Raw genomic sequence first — 15,698 nt, 5'->3', positions numbered from 1 at the left:
AATAATCTGTTTCTGTTCTGAGACCTCAAGGCCCAAACATACCCAAATTATCTCGACTTTTGCCAGAAGACAGAGTTCAGGAGTCACTTGGCCTTTCGGAACACAGATGGAACCTTCCAGGAGGCTCGGGTCTGAACACAAAATGCCTCGAGATACAAGTGAGCCTGCTGTGCTGTGCTGTGCTTAGTTGTTCAGTCGTGTCTGACTCTTTGTGACCCCATGGACTGTAGCCCACCAGGCGCCTCTGTCCTTGGGATTCCCCAGGCAAGAATACTGGAGTGGGTTGCCATTCCCTTCTCCAGGGGATCTTCCCGACCCAGGGATCAAACCCAGGTCTCCCGCATTGCAGGCGGATTCTTTACCATCTGAACCTGCTGCCTGGGTTCAAATATTGGTTCTGCTACTTCATAGCTGTGTGACCATGAACATTTCTTAACCTCTCTGTGCCTTAATTTATTTCTCTTTAGAGATTAAAAAAAAAGCCAACTTCAGAAGCTGTCATAAGGATTAAAAGAATACCTGTAAAGGGCACCAGATGGTCTGGCATGTGGCAAATGCTCTGTAGATGTTGCTGCTATTATTACATCATAACCAGAAGAGGAGCTTCAGTTAAGAGACAGAGATCCCTTCCACTAATACAGCTCAAAGTCCAGCCAACAAGAGGACTCTGATCCCTAGTAAACCCAGCGTGAACCAATGTCTAGCCCAGGAAATACTGGCTGTCACCTCTCCACGAGAACTTCCTCTTCAGGGGCCAGTGAGGGTGTCAGCTGCTCATCCTCTACCTGCAGGCCCCTGGGTCAGACTGGAAATGCTGACTCCTGGGACTGTGCAGTTGCCCTGAGGATGGAGGCATCTTTCTGTGCTGATGAGAAGAGTCTTTCCTAAACAACAGTGTGATGTCAGGATCTTGTCTGCAGAGCCTGCCATGGGTGAGAGTGTCAAAGACTGTCTAGGTCCCCCAAGTGCAGGGAGATTGATGTCACCTCTGTGTCCATGCCAAGGCTATGTCTGGTCTGGAGATTCTGCAGAGTCCACTTAGGAGAAGTTCGTACTGGGGGGAAGAGTACACACTGCATCCATGGACCTGTCCTCTGGGAGGTCTGTCCTTTTGGAGAGAAGGTCCTCTGAGGTCTTTACCCTGAGTTCACTGCATCCCTTGAGGATGTCTGGGGTGGAACCGGGCAGCTAAGAGGGGAAGGCTCTAATATAGCCCGCGGTGGCACTGCAGTGGCCCTAATCATCTTCTCGATGCTCCACTGTCCCTCGCGTGTTGCTGCTTCAAGTGAGGCCACCGGGGCAGTGGTGGGAATCCCTGCAGCTCCAGCTGAGGGCTGCTCTGGATAATTTAGGGAACAGAGAGAGAGAGAACAGGGGAGCTCATTATACCAGCAACTGAGGGAGGCAGCCACCAAAAAAGCAAGCCAGACACTGAATATGGCCTTCCTTTGAAGAACAAAAGCAAAGCAAATTGGCTCACCAATGAGAATTAAGTGATAGCCATGTACTGAGCAGAAATCACCATCAGTCCTAAGCCTGCTCACTCAGAAAATACCGGATCCTGAAGAGTAAAACTGAACTATGTGAGACCTCCAAAGAGTGAAAATTTTACTCTAAAATGCTTTGTAAAGTGATTTTAGTGCTTGCAGAGATGAAACAAACAGCCTCTTGTCTTTTAGGCTTCCTGTGCTTCAAGACTCTGCTGAGCCCTGAGTCCGCAGTCAGGAGATGGCGAGGGTGGCTCCCATCCCAGGCTGTGGGTCCTCTCGACTGTTATAAGTCAAGCATTTCTTTCTTGTTGACTCCCAGAGGCCATGGTGTGGGACCTTCTGGGTCCACACAATCTCAGATCCAGCTGGGCAATGCTAGATTTATCTCACCGGGTCCAGGTTCCAATGCCAGGATCCTCTCTCCTGCCACCACCCCCCTCAAGCCCCAGTGACCACCCAAGGGCATCAGTTTCAGGAAGAACACATTTACACTTTCCAGTCTTCACTTGGCAACCACAGACAAAGCTGCCCCAGGTCAGAATCATTCAGAACTGACAAGGGTCTGGATAACCTTGGGTCCCAGGAAGAGAGAGATGGTACATACTCCAATGGGGTAGTTGAGACTCTAACAAAGAGACTACTTGCAAAGGTACTGAGTTTAGGGGAACCCATAAAAGAAGACACAGACCCATGGACAGTAGCCCTGGTCTTGGCTTGAAGGGGCGGGGACACAGCTGTAAGGGGGTACCGTTGGCAGCAGCTGAAGGCTATAGAAGGAGAACGCAGAGATTTCCCAGCAGCCCAGCACCAGGGGAATCAGGATTGCTCTCCCACCCTGGGTGGCTGCTGGTGTCCCCCACTGACAGAATCCCAATGAACCCAGATGCCAAGAGAACCTATTAATGCAATCCTGAAAGATCACCTCTTTTGGGTGGGGAAGGCAGAGTGGTTCTGAAGGGGCAGATGGAAAATATCCAGCCCAGAGTCATTTCCCAGAGTCCACAGCTCTTTGGTCTCCAGGCAAGCGCAGCCATTATGGAACACAACTTCCCTGACCAATTTCAAAGCTCTGCTCGCTGCTGGGAATGCATGTTTGAACAAAGCCTTTTATTCTCTATTCCAACAGCAGCGCTGGAATTTAAAAAGCTTCATTTTCAAGACTGACTGCTTTTGATCTTTCTAACCTGGAACTTACATTTTGGAGTCAAATAGAATTATTTAAACAAAGCATTTCAGTGATAAGCACAAAATGTTTTGTATTTTTTCTCCTCCTCGCCCCCCCCAACACCACAGAGCACTCCTATTCAAAATGTAAGGACAATTCTGCGGCCACCTCTTACAACCAGAGCCTCTCTCAGCTTCAGTCTCCCCAAGGTCTTTGTTTCTTCAGTCTGTGTCCTCATCTTAGTGTGCTGGTGTTCAGGCCACGAGAGGGGCTGGTCCTACTGCAGACTGGCCTAGAACAAGGACCACGTTAACGACCCTACGAGCACTTCCATCCTCTGACTCCTGCCTCTGGGTCTGGCAGATCCATGTGTTGTTGCCTAGTCAGTATTCTTTATTAATTGCACTTTGTTCTCTTTTTTGCTCCCCTGATCCCAACCCATTTTCCTTTCTTTTCTAAGTCCCTCTCTGACATCATCTTGTTCTCCTCCGCCGAACTCCTCCCCAGGCCCCCAGCCTGCATTTATTTTTTATCATATTTCTCATGTCTTGGCTTGTCTGTCATTCAAGTCAGAGTGCTGATTGGCATTTGCATTCCTTGGAAATCACACCTGCTCTGCACTGTCCTGGGCAGAGCATGTCCCTGTGGGTCGTAATGAAGCCCACGCGTCCATGCTGTGGTGCACAGGAGGTGTCAGAGTGATTATCAATGTCTTGGAGTAGGCCTATCACCACTGAAAACACCTCTGAAACAGAAGTGACTATTTTCACAGCTACGAAAGCAGATGGAGAAACTGAGGCCGCAGATCCCCAGATATTAAAGAGGTAAGCAGTTGGAAAACAAAACACAGACATGGTCTGGCCCAAGTGTGTTCCATAAAAATAAATGACAAAAATAATTTGAAAATTCCCCTTAGGAGGAATGAGCTAAGTTCCCTTCAAAATGAAGGTCTGGGCAGAGGAGAACTAATAGAATGCATCGTATGTAGAAGGACAGTTGGTCTGGCCTGGTGCTAGGCTGGGGAAAGGTATAGAAGCACTTTGCTTGGTAGCTCAGTTGTGCCTGACTCTTTGCGACCCAGTGGACTATAGCCCACCAGGCTCCTCTGTCCATGAGGATTCTCCAGGCAAGAATACTGGAGTGGGTTGCCATACCCTTCTCCAGGGATCCTCCTGACCCAGGAATTGAACCGGGGTCTCCTGCATTGCAGGTGGATTCTTTACCAGCTGAGCTACCAGGGACACACTGCTGCTGCTGCTGCTGCTGCTAGGTCGCTTCAGTCGTGTCCGACTCTGTGCGACCCCAGAGACGGCAGCCCACCAGGCTCCCCCGTCCCTGGGATTCTCCAGGCAAGAACACTGGAGTGGGTTGCCATTCCCTTCTCCAATGCATGAAAGTGAAAAGCGAAAGTGAAGTCACTCAGTCGTGTCCAACTCCTAGCGACTCCATGGACTGCAGCCTACCAGGCTCCTCTGTCCATGGGATTTTTCCAGGCAAGAGTGCTGGAGTGGGATGCCATTGCCTTCTCCGAGGGACACAGTAGAAGGTTATAAAATCATTTCACCTTTTACTTAGTGCATGGTTCTAGACCTTTACTCAAATTTACTGAGCAGAATTACTAAGACTAAAGAGAAATATGGATAGAAATTTGGATGCTATTCGTTCTAACAACAGAGTTCGCCAATGCATGACACAGAAGAAGGTGTCGCCATGAAAATAAGAGCATTTGGAACACAGATAGATTTGGAACATAGATTTTTTAGCCCAGGAGGTTGGCAGAACCACAGCCACCTCGGAAAAGTCCCAGTTGACTTTTCTGCCAGGAGACCAGCCACCTCACCTCTGCCTCTGGGGGCTCCTCTGGGAAGGGGGAATCTCCACATAGCTGAGGCTGGTTTCTCCACAGGCGAACAGGACATGCTCTTCCAAGATAGCTCACTAATCCCAGAGAAAGGGTTTAGGCTCCTGGTAGGACTGGAAGTAATAATCAGGAAGGAGAAACCTTGTAGAAGCTTCAACTTCAGGTTTTTTAATTTTTAAAAAATTATTATTTATTTATTTAATCTTGGGCTGTGTTGGGTCTTTGTTGCTGTGCGCAGGCTCTCTCCAGGTGTGGCGAGTTGGGGCTACTCTGTTGCGCTGAGTGGGCTTCTCATCGCAGCGGCTCCTCTTGCTGCGGAGCACAGGCTCCAGGGCTTGGGGGTCAGCAGTTGTGCTGCATAGGCCCACAAGCGGGCTCTTGGGCTCTGGAGGGCATGGGGTCAGTAGTTGTGACACCCAAGCTTTGTTGCCCTGTGGCCTGTGGGATCTTCCTGAACCAGGACTGAACCTGTCCCCTGCCTTAGTAGGCAGATTCTTGACTCCTGGACCACCAGGGAAGTCTCCAATGCCAGTTTTAAAATAAAGTGTAGACCATGTACACTAGCCAAGTTTTGGCTAGCAGATTCCCTCCAGGAAAGCATATTGAAAGTGCTGAGAAAACACTGGCTGAACTCCTTAGCCAGGAGTGACACACATCAGTGTTATCTTTGACCCATTTGGAGCCCCAGCTGTGTCTTCCAATTAATTGCAAGAAGCACGTCTACTATCTTCAGTCACTGGGGGAATTTCTATGCAATTAGTACCTGCTTAGCTGGCTAGGTGTGGGGCATTTTGGAGGCCCAGAGGACAATCCCACGAGGGCCTGGAGTGACGTGTAGATTACTACTTTATAACGGGAAAAGCAGATACAAATTGCTTCCTGAGAGTTTGTCTGTGAGGCCAACGGAAGCATCTCTTCACCCAGTGTGACCTAGAATAGCAAAACTATTTGTCCAGGTGCAATGGATCTGCCTGCAATGCAGGAGACACAGGAGACGTGGGTTTGATCCCAGGGTTGGGAAGATCCCCTGGAGGAGGGCATGGCAACCCACTCCAGTATTCTTGCCTGGAGAGTCCCATGGACAGAGGAGCCTGGCAGACTATGCTCCATAGGGTTGCAAAGAGTTGGATATGACTGAATGACAGAGCACGCACAGAGAGACCTTTAATACTAAGAGAAATCACGTACCTCCCCCCATGTCTTGCCTCATGACCTTCCCCAAAGATGTGTGCTTACCTTTGCAGCAGTAGATCAAGCTCAAAATATGCTTTTCAGGGCCTAGAGGACCTGATTATAGTTACCTCTTATTAATATAAAAATTAACGTGCATGGTAACATCTGTTTTTTTATTGATTAAATCAATACACTGGGAATTTAGCAGCAAGTTAATGGCAAATAGTTACAAAATCTATTTTTCTACATTTAAAATAAGCTGTCTTAAACAATCTACAGCAATCTACAATCACAAGGACACACGTGAATGGCTGAAGCACTTCTGCTGTTATGCCTATGGCAAGTTTATTAGTAATTTCCTAACAAATCTCCTAGTGCAAAGTGCACATAATCATCTGGAGCCTCTACTACCATATTTGGCTCTCAGTTTCCCCTAAAAATAATTGTGCCTAAACGTACAAATCTTAAGTAAAACTGGGCAAGTGTGCCCACAGCTTTGCTTTGAGGGGATCCTCTCCTCTAAACAACTCTTGAAAACACCTTGAGTTGATTTCAGCCACACTTGCCATCAAGTCTGTTGGTGTCTGTCCTTCAATACCACGCTGCTTTGGAGTTGAGGAGCTTCAATTCTAAACGGGTACAAACACTTGGCAGGGCTCAGTGCAGCTAAAAGGCTAAAAGCTCAGCACAGTACTGTCCTTTCCCCTCCTACCCCTTCATTCTTAGCGCTAGAAAGAGCAGCTCTGTTTCTGCACTATTCAGCATTGTTAGGGCTTCTTTTTGGGTCTAGGCAGGGCAATGGATTTAGCAGTGCCTTTGGCTGCTGTTCCTTGGCTTGAAGTCACAGGTGGCTTCTCTACTTCTCCCTTGAGCTCAACTGGAGGGAGTCTGCTACCTACAGAACTTGTAAAACTCGTGTCAAAGTTGTCTATATTTTCCTTCTTACTGGGCACAGGAGTCTTTTCATAAGCAGTGGGCTAGAAACAAAAGAAAAGGCCTGGATTAATGTTCAGACACAAAGCAATATACATCAGTTCAAAGAAGCAGGGGCTACAAAGTTGCCCAGGATGTACAGGCTGAGCTCTCTTCAGATATGAGGTATAACCTAATCACATTGTGAAACTGTCATTAAATGCCAAAGAAAGCTCCAGTAGCTCCTTCAAGAACACTGAATTCTTTAGTGTTTGGGGTAAAACAAACTACAGGCACAACTTCAAATCCACTGCCCTACAAAATGGAAGTAGATGCCTGGTACCATTCACACAGGGAAGTCCATCTAACACAGCTGTACTCACTCCTCTTTACAGACGTCTAGACGAGCCTTCCGTGGCCAGCGCGTCGCGACTACCCTAACTTGGTATGAGGTTGCTGCGTGTGGCCCACGCCTCACACATTCACCCTCTTCTGCCTTGATTCCAGGGCCTGGCTTCTAACCTCAGTCACACCACTTGTGCAGGAATGAAGACCTCTTGGAGTCTCGACGCCTCACACTTAAATGAGGAAAATGATATTTGCACATTTACCACATGGGCTTATGATGAGAATGAACTACTGTGGCGGCCATGGAAGTACTTTGTGAGCTTTAAAGCACAAAACAAGTAAAAAGAATTTTAATAGGCAAGTGTGTTTTCTCAGGTCACTTCACCCCACAGTAGAGGAAACGGTCTCTAATCCTGCTGTTGTGAGGGAAGCAAAGTCCATTTTGACCTTAGACTCATTTTAAAAGTGATCACTTCTTATTAAAAGAAGCTGGGCAGAGAGTTCTGAAAGAGCAGAGAATGTCTCAGGAGACCTACACAAGCAGGATGGGGGACGAGACATAGGGGTACAGATGCAGCAACCGCTTATGTACATAGAATGATCTGGAAAAAGCTTGTAAGCTTAATACTCTGGCTAACTGAAATTATACATAAGAGTTAATAATCAGGTTAACAACTTTCAAAGAATGTGAAAAGGTTACACATAACACAAAACAAATAAACCTCATGTGTATGTGTTGTTAGATTTTGGTTTTTTTAATCACTCTTATGACCCAAGTGACCATGTTCTATACATGGCTGTAGGCACTTCATATATATTTGTCCAGTGAATAAGTGACCTCCCAGGGCTGCAGCAAAACCTCAGGTCACTTATGGATTTTTGGTACCTATATTTCAAGAAAGAGAAACTTTACCAGATGTTTGCTTGTTGCAGACAGCCCTTAAATATGTGCCTCTTCGGACCATCACTCATGTATGACTTTAATAATAGTACATGTTAATCCTTAAGTTGGTAATTTTTGCACAATGAAAAAGTAATTTGTATAAATTTGGACATGTAAAAAGGTCCTTTTCTGTTTAGATTCATTTTCTCAAGAAAATTTGTGGATTCTCTCTCTGTGTAATCTTTCAATGAACAGAAAATAATTAAAATGTGTTAGCGTTCAGTAATACAGGTTGTGTCTCTTCCTTGAAAACTCCTTACGCTTAGCAACAGGCTAAGAGTATAACACCCATGATGTTCTAGGGACAGGCTGAAGAAAAGTTGCTTTGTTTAAAAAATACAGAACTGGTCCCTAGCTTGGGTATTTAAATTCATAAAATTTTAAGTCACTTGACATACAAATCCTTTTAAAAGGTGAATCTGAGTTTAACCTCTTTTTTGACATTTCCACCTCTTGAGTTATCATCTAAGTAGTTGAAGAAATGCTTTTCAATGTGTCCACTGCAACTAATAATCTACAGAATAGAAACAGAGACAGTCATTTTCCCTTTAATGTGTTCATACTCATATCTGGTTTAAACATTTTCATCCTTCTTCATTTTCCATTTGTTAATGTACTCAAGTCATTAAAGTAGACTCAGAAGCTGAAGTCATCAGGAAGAAATACTCAGAAACAGCCTCCATGGGCAGGATTAGTGATATAAATATTGTCTCTCTCTTTTTTTTTTTTTTCAGAAACACTAGAGGTTCTGGTTTCTTTGGATAAGATATCTTAAGATAATTCCCAGAATTTCCTGGCAAAGTGGAAGGAAAAAGGAAACTAAACCAAAATGTTTGGTTGCTTCAGGGTAGGAACATGGTATGTCTCAATTTCATTTAGAGCAAGATGAGAAAATGATATTACTCAGCCACCTTTATCTATTTTACTTATATAGAATTTTAGTAAATTATTCTTTAAAAAGGTAGTACATTCCCATGATTTAATATCCATAGCATTCAAAATCTCCTCCTTGCTCCCCAGTTAACTCAGCTCTGCCTCCCACTGGAGACAATGAATAACTGCCAATTTACAGTGCATGTTCCCAAAGAAATTTTATGGACCTTCAAGCAAGTATTAGGTGGAACCAAATGGAATTGGTCATTATTTTTTCAGTCAAAACAGCTTAATAATGGGGATTTTATATGGCTTAATCTAATCTATATATCAATGTACTTTCTTCTCACTCTTTAAAACAAATGGGTAGCCCACTGTAAACAGTCTTTAAACCTTGATATTTTTAAACTAACAATAGTCTTGAACATCATTCCACGTCAATACATAAAAGAGTGCTCACTCTTCTTTCAGCACATGCGGTGTCCTCATGTCTAAATGCACCATAATGTATTTAGCCAGCTTCTTGCTAATGGACATTCAGGTTGTTTCTAATCTTAACTGGTAAAAAGAATGCTTCTCTGAATAATCTGGCACTTGCGTCATTGTGCATGTGTAAGGATATCTACAGGATATATATTTTAGAAGTAGAACTTCTGGGTCAAAAGTTGTATGGATTTCTAATTTTAAGAGACATAATCATATTGCCTTCTGTTGTAGTTGTACCAACTTATACACTTACAGAAACATTTTGAGTACCTATTTTCTTATTTCTTTTTCAATTTGGTATAAAAAACTGAAGAAAACTAATACAGTCAACCATAATTTTGGGTTATTATGGCCCTATTTTTATGTTTTTGCTTTGCTTGTTTTTTTAATTGAAGTGTAGTTAATTTGGGCTTCCTGGTGGCTCAGTGGTAAAGAATCGCTTGCAACAGAGGAGACGTGGGTTCGATCACTGGGTCAGGAAGATCCTCTGGAGAAGGAACTAGCAAGCCACTCCAGTATTCTTGCCTGGGAAATCCCATGGACAGAGGAGCCTGGTGGGCTGCAGTCCATGGGGTCACAAAGAGAGTCAGACACAAATTAACAATTAAACAACAACAATAATAGTTAATTTACAATGCTAGGTTAGTTTCACATATACAGCAAAGTGATTCAGTTCTACATATATTCTTTTTCAGATTCTTTTCCATTATAGATTACTATAAGATATTGAGAACAGTTTCCAGTACTGTATAATAGGTACTTATTGCTTACCTATTAGTATGAATATATTAATCAAAACCTCCTAATTTATCTCTTCCCCTGCTCCTGGTATCCCCTTTAGTAACCCCAAGTTTGTTTTCTATGTCTGTGAGTTTATTTGTGTTTTGTAAATAAGTCCATCTGTATCATTTTGTAGATTCCACATATAAAAAATATTATGATATTTGTGTTTCTCTGACTTACTTCATTTAATATGATAATCTCTAGGTTCATCCATGTTGCTACAAATGGCATTATTTCATTCTTTTTATAGCTGAGTAATATTTAATATTCCATTATATATATACACACACACACACACACACACACATATGCCACATCTTATTTATTCATTCATCTGCTGATGGACATTTAGGTTGCTTCCATGTGTTGGCTATTTTAAATCGTGCTGTTATGAACAAAGGGTGCATGTATCTTTTTATTTACTGTTTTCTCCGCAAATATGCCCAGGAATGGGATTGCAGGATCATATGGTAACTCTAGTTTTTAAAGAAACCTCCACAGTGGCTGCATCAATTTACATTCCCACAAACTGGGAAGGTTCCTTTTTATCCACATTGTCTCCAGCATTTATTATTTGTAGATTTTTAAATGATGGCCATCGGACTAGTGTGTTTTTGTAGCTTTAATTTGCATTTCTCTAACAATTAGTGATACTGAGTATCTTTTCATGTGACTTTGGTCATCTATATGTCTTCTTTGGAGAAATGTCTACTTTTTGATTGGGTTCTTTGATTTTTGGATATTAAGCTGTATGAGCTGTTTGTATATTTTGGAAGTTAATCCCTTGTTGGTAGCATTATTTGAAAATATTTTTATTCAACCATATTTTAACTGAGCTTCAAAATCAGCCTGAAACTGGCTGCATGGAAACAAATCACAATGTTTGTTTATTCTTTACTCCCTGGTAACATCAATGCAAATCTATTACCTTTATGCAAATATTTATTGCAAATGCAAACCTATTACCTTTATGCAAATATTTATTGCAAATGCTTAAAAGCTTTTGTGTGGTATGTGTGTACCTTGTAAAATGTAATGTGTGTGTGTACTTTACCATTTCTCTTTGCTAATCTGAAGTTGCATTAAATTTAGGATGCCATTGTTTAGGAATCAGAATCGTTAGAGCTTTCCTAAAGACTGAGCCTTCCTTCTTAAACATCCCCTCACTGAAACTGTTCTCTGATGCTAACACAAACATGATGTAGGCTGGCCCACACGGCGCTCTTCAGGCCAAGCTATAGATTTCTTCACCAAAAGCCAAGCCTCTCATCTCCTTGGAATATAAATAACCAGGGCAAATTCCAACTTCCATGCTTTTCTCTAGGATTTTTTGAAGGTTTCTTCTGTAGGTTATAGGTTATCTAAAATTTAAGTTTCTCTTTTTCTTCTCTCATAGTTATGGGATTCTTCAGGAACCTATGCTGTAACTGATGCAATTTTACAGTTTTGTATGTTTTGTAAGTAATATAACAGAGAAATGGAAAGTGAAGTTTCTATAGCCAAGGCCAGAAGTTACTAAGATCTTCCAGGTCATGAAATGTGCATAGAAGGTGATGAGCTCCTATAAGATTGTACAAAGGGGGAGAAAGATGAGAGAGGAATCTCCATATTCATTTCTAGGGGGAAAGAGTCTATCTAAATGATCATTATTAGATTGTTGGTCATAATAATTAGTCCAAAAGAACATCTAAAAAACACTATAGATTGTTCTCCAAGAGAGGATCTAAAATTCATTGCAAACTGCTCTAAAGATACTAGTGTACCATACCACTGCACAGTGACCAAAAGAACCTGGCTATCATCAGAAAGTATCTTATAAATCAAAGAAAAAATTCTTCTATCCTTAGTTATCATGAAGAATTCATACCTGAAATTCTGCAGCCAGTCTGAATAGATACAAAGGGACCAGAGAAGGTTTACATACAGGCTATTGATGTGATAATGGATGGAAGTTTCTTTATAAGAGTTATTCAATCTAAATTTATAACGAATAAGAGGAAATATGCGGTCTAGCACTGTGGAGCTAGACAGCGTCTCGAGTGCTACAGTCAGGATGGTTACAACAGGAGCTCACCTAAGCAGCATTTCAATTGTTCCTCATCTTTGGTGAACTCTCACTGTTCAGGACTGCTGAAGAACAGTCATTCCTACTCGAGGTAGAATGATGGATAAGATAACCTTATATGGTTCCCCCCACCCAAGTTCCATTTTTCAGTAATCCAGCACCATGGGCCCGATTTCTCCAGATCATATTATTAATCTTGAAAAGGGGGCTCCATGTGTGCAAAGTGATATACATAACAAGAAAACTGGGCTAAGTGCACGTATTTCATTATTCACTGGCATAACTTTAACCTGATAAACTCATCTGGTTATAATACATGCAAAACCTGTAAGCTCTAGGCATATCCTTGAAGTTAATACCAGTACACGATTACTAGAAACTGTTACCATTTCACTGAATTTTGAGTAAAATACATGCTATTTAAGTAAAGTGGTTTATCACCATAGCAACCATTTCTAGAGTCACACATTCAAATTATAGGCCTGCTCAAGGTCCAAGTGACAGAATATTTTGATATACGTTTTCAGCTATACTTTTACTATCTCTCACATTCCTGTGCTTTTCAAAAGGAAGAAGGAAGGGAAAGAAAAGCAAAGGGAAGAAGAGAAATTGAATTCCAAATGTATGTCAATATATTTCTTATATAAGGCTACTCACATAAATAGTAAAGCTAGTGGAGGTGATGGAATTCTAGCTGAGCTATGTCAAATCATAAAAGATGATGCTGTTAAATGCTCTACTCTGTATGCCAGCAAATTTGAAAACTCAGCAGTGGCCACAGGACTGGAAAAGGTGAGTTTTCATTCCAATCCCAAAGAAGAGCAATGCTAAAGAATGTTCAAACTACAGTACAACTGAGCTCATTTCACAAGCTAGCAAGGTAATGCTCAAAATCCTTCAAGCAAGGCCTCAGTAGTATGTGAACCAAGAACTTCCAGATGTACAAGCTGGATTTAGAAAAGACAGAGGAACCAAAGATCAAATTGCCAACATCTGATGGATCATAGAAAAAGCAAAGGAATTCCAGAAAAAACATCTACTTCTTCACTGACTACACTAAAGCCTTTGACTGTGTGGATCACAACAAACTGTGGAAAATTCTTAAAGAGACGGGAATACCAGACTATCTTACCTATCTCCTGAGAAACCTGTATTCAGGTCAAGAAGCAACAGTTAGAACCAGACATGGAACAACAGCCTGTTTTAAAATTAGGAAAGAAGTGTGTCAAGGCTGTATATTGTCACCCTGCTTTTTTTAACTTCTATGCAGAGTACATCATGCAAAATGCTGGGCTGGATGAAGCACAAGCTAGAATTGAGACTGCCAGGAGAAATATCAATAACCTAGATATGCAGATGACATAACACTAATAGTAGAAAGCAAAGAGGAACTAAAGAGCTTCTTGATGAACATGAAAGAGGAGAGTGAAAAAGCTAGCTTAAAACTCAACATTCAAAAACTAAGATCATGGCACTCAGTCCCATCACTTCATGGCAAATAGATGGGGAAACAATGGAAATAGTGACAGACTATTTTCTTGGGCTTCAAAATCACTGCAGATGGTGGCTGCAACCATGAAATTAAAAAATGCTTGCTCCTTGGAAGAAAAGCTATGACCAACCTAGACAGCCTATTAAAAAGTAGAGACATCATTTTGCTGACAAAGGTCCATCTAGTCAAAGCCATGGTTTTTCCAGTAGTCATGTATGGATGTGAGAGCTGGACCATAAAGAAGGCTGAGTGCCAAAGAACTGATGTTTTCTAATTGTGGTGTTAGAGAAGACTCTTAAGAGTCCCTTGGACAGCAAAGAGATCAAACCAGTCAATCCCAAAGGAAATCAACCCTGAATATTCATTAGAAGTACTGATGCTGAAGCTAAAGCTCCAATACTCTGGCCACCTGATGCAAAGAACAAACTCACAGGGAAAGACTCATTCTGGGAAAGATTGAGGGCAGGAGGAGAAAGGGATGACAGAGGACGAGATGGTTGGATAGCATCACTGACTCAATGGACATGAGTTTGAGCAAACTCCAGAAAACAGTGAAGGACAGGGAAGCCTGGCCTGTTGCAGTTCGTGGGATTGCAAAGTGTGAGACACAACCGAGCAACTAACACTTTCACTTTTCATACTAAGATACGCTGGTAAAAATTTTCTCATCTTTTACACAGTTGAAAACTTTTTAAAATTTTATGTTTATCTTTGAAGGAAAATATCACCAGATATAGAATTCCAAGTTGACAGGTTTCTTGTTTTATATTATTTTCCACTTAGCAGTTTAACAACGTTCCATTATTTTCTCGCTTCCATTATTTCTGTTGATGTCAAAATTGCTCCTTTGATGGCAATGTGCTTCCTCCCTCTACTCCAGATGCTTTCACAATTTTCTCTCTCTGATCTAAAGAACTAATGGGCAGCATTCAAAGCAACCACAGACGCCAAAGAGTAGTGAGGGAATTCCTAAGGCAGATAGCCAGAGAAAGAGAATCTTATATTCCATTCACCTAAGATAAATGAACCAACCTAAGATTTGAACTGCTAAGAAACAATTTTCAGTTTTTATCCAATCAACTAATTACCTGCTAAAACAGAAATGTCAACACTTTTTGAAGGAACACAGTTGAATTCAGAGTTAATACAACACAACATTTCCAATGTCCAGGATACAATCCAAAATTACTTAACAGAAATAACAATCAATAGAGACAGATTCTGAGATGAACCCAAATATTGGAATTAGCAAACAAGTGATTATCATTACTATTATCAATGATGTAAAGTGAAAAATTATATGATAAATAAAATAGGTCTCCATAGAAAAACTGAAATAATAATAAAAAATACCCAAATAAGAATTTTAGAACAAAATATGGTATCTGAAATTAAGTATCAAACCAGACAGATTTAACAGGAAAATGGACACAACTGAGAAAAGAGAAAACCTGAAGATAGATCAATAGAGTGCATCCAATTTAAAGAACACATTGAGAAAAATGAACACAGCCTTGGAGGCTTACTGAACAATATCAAATGCTCTAACTAACATATGAGCAATTAAGAGTATCAGAAAAAAGAAAGTGATTACAAAATTTCCCAAACTTAGCAAAAGACAGAAATACAGGTCCAAGAAGTTCAGCAAATCCCAAGCAAGATAAATGTGAAGAACACATCTAAGCAATATGACTGTCAAACTGCTGAAAACCAAAGATAAAGAGAGAATCCTGAAAACATTCAGAGAAACGCGACACATTACATACAGGAAAAGAACACTTCAAATTACCAGTGACTTCTTATCAGAGAATCTGACACCAGAAGGCAGAAGAATAACATCTTTTAAAGTGCGGACCAAAATTACCTGTCAAACCAGAACTCTGTAAACAGAGAAAATGTCCTTCAAAAATTAAGACAAAATAAAGACATCTTTAGATAAAAGAAAACTGAGAGCAGACATTCAATACAAGAAATGCAAAGGAAGTTCATCAGGTTGAAGAGAAACAATACTAGAAGGAAGCACAGCTTTTCTGAAAGGAAAGAAGATCATCAGAAATGGTAAGTATCTGGGTAAATATAAAAGACAATTTTCCTTTTAATTTCTTGG

General features: G+C 41.4%; 1 protein-coding gene across 16 annotated transcripts in view; it reads right to left on the bottom strand.

Annotated features, from left to right (window-relative positions):
* Positions 1 to 5,852: 5,852 nt before the first annotated feature.
* The window catches only part of STK33 (serine/threonine kinase 33), a 199,253-nt gene continuing 189,407 nt past the window's right edge, over positions 5,853 to 15,698 (bottom strand). For all 16 annotated transcript variants that reach the window (XM_055548715.1, XM_055548721.1, XM_055548712.1 and 13 more), the window contains one exon: positions 5,853 to 6,666. In XM_055548715.1, the coding sequence (XP_055404690.1) occupies positions 6,457 to 6,666 (210 nt within the window). In that variant the 3' untranslated portion in view covers positions 5,853 to 6,456. The remainder of the gene's footprint in view (positions 6,667 to 15,698) is intronic.

The sequence above is a fragment of the Bubalus kerabau genome, chromosome 15 (assembly GCF_029407905.1).
Source record: "Bubalus kerabau isolate K-KA32 ecotype Philippines breed swamp buffalo chromosome 15, PCC_UOA_SB_1v2, whole genome shotgun sequence".
Lineage (NCBI taxonomy): Eukaryota > Metazoa > Chordata > Mammalia > Artiodactyla > Bovidae > Bubalus > Bubalus kerabau.
The sequence above is the reverse complement of the archived record's forward strand: the minus strand, read 5'-3'. Positions and strand labels throughout refer to the sequence as shown.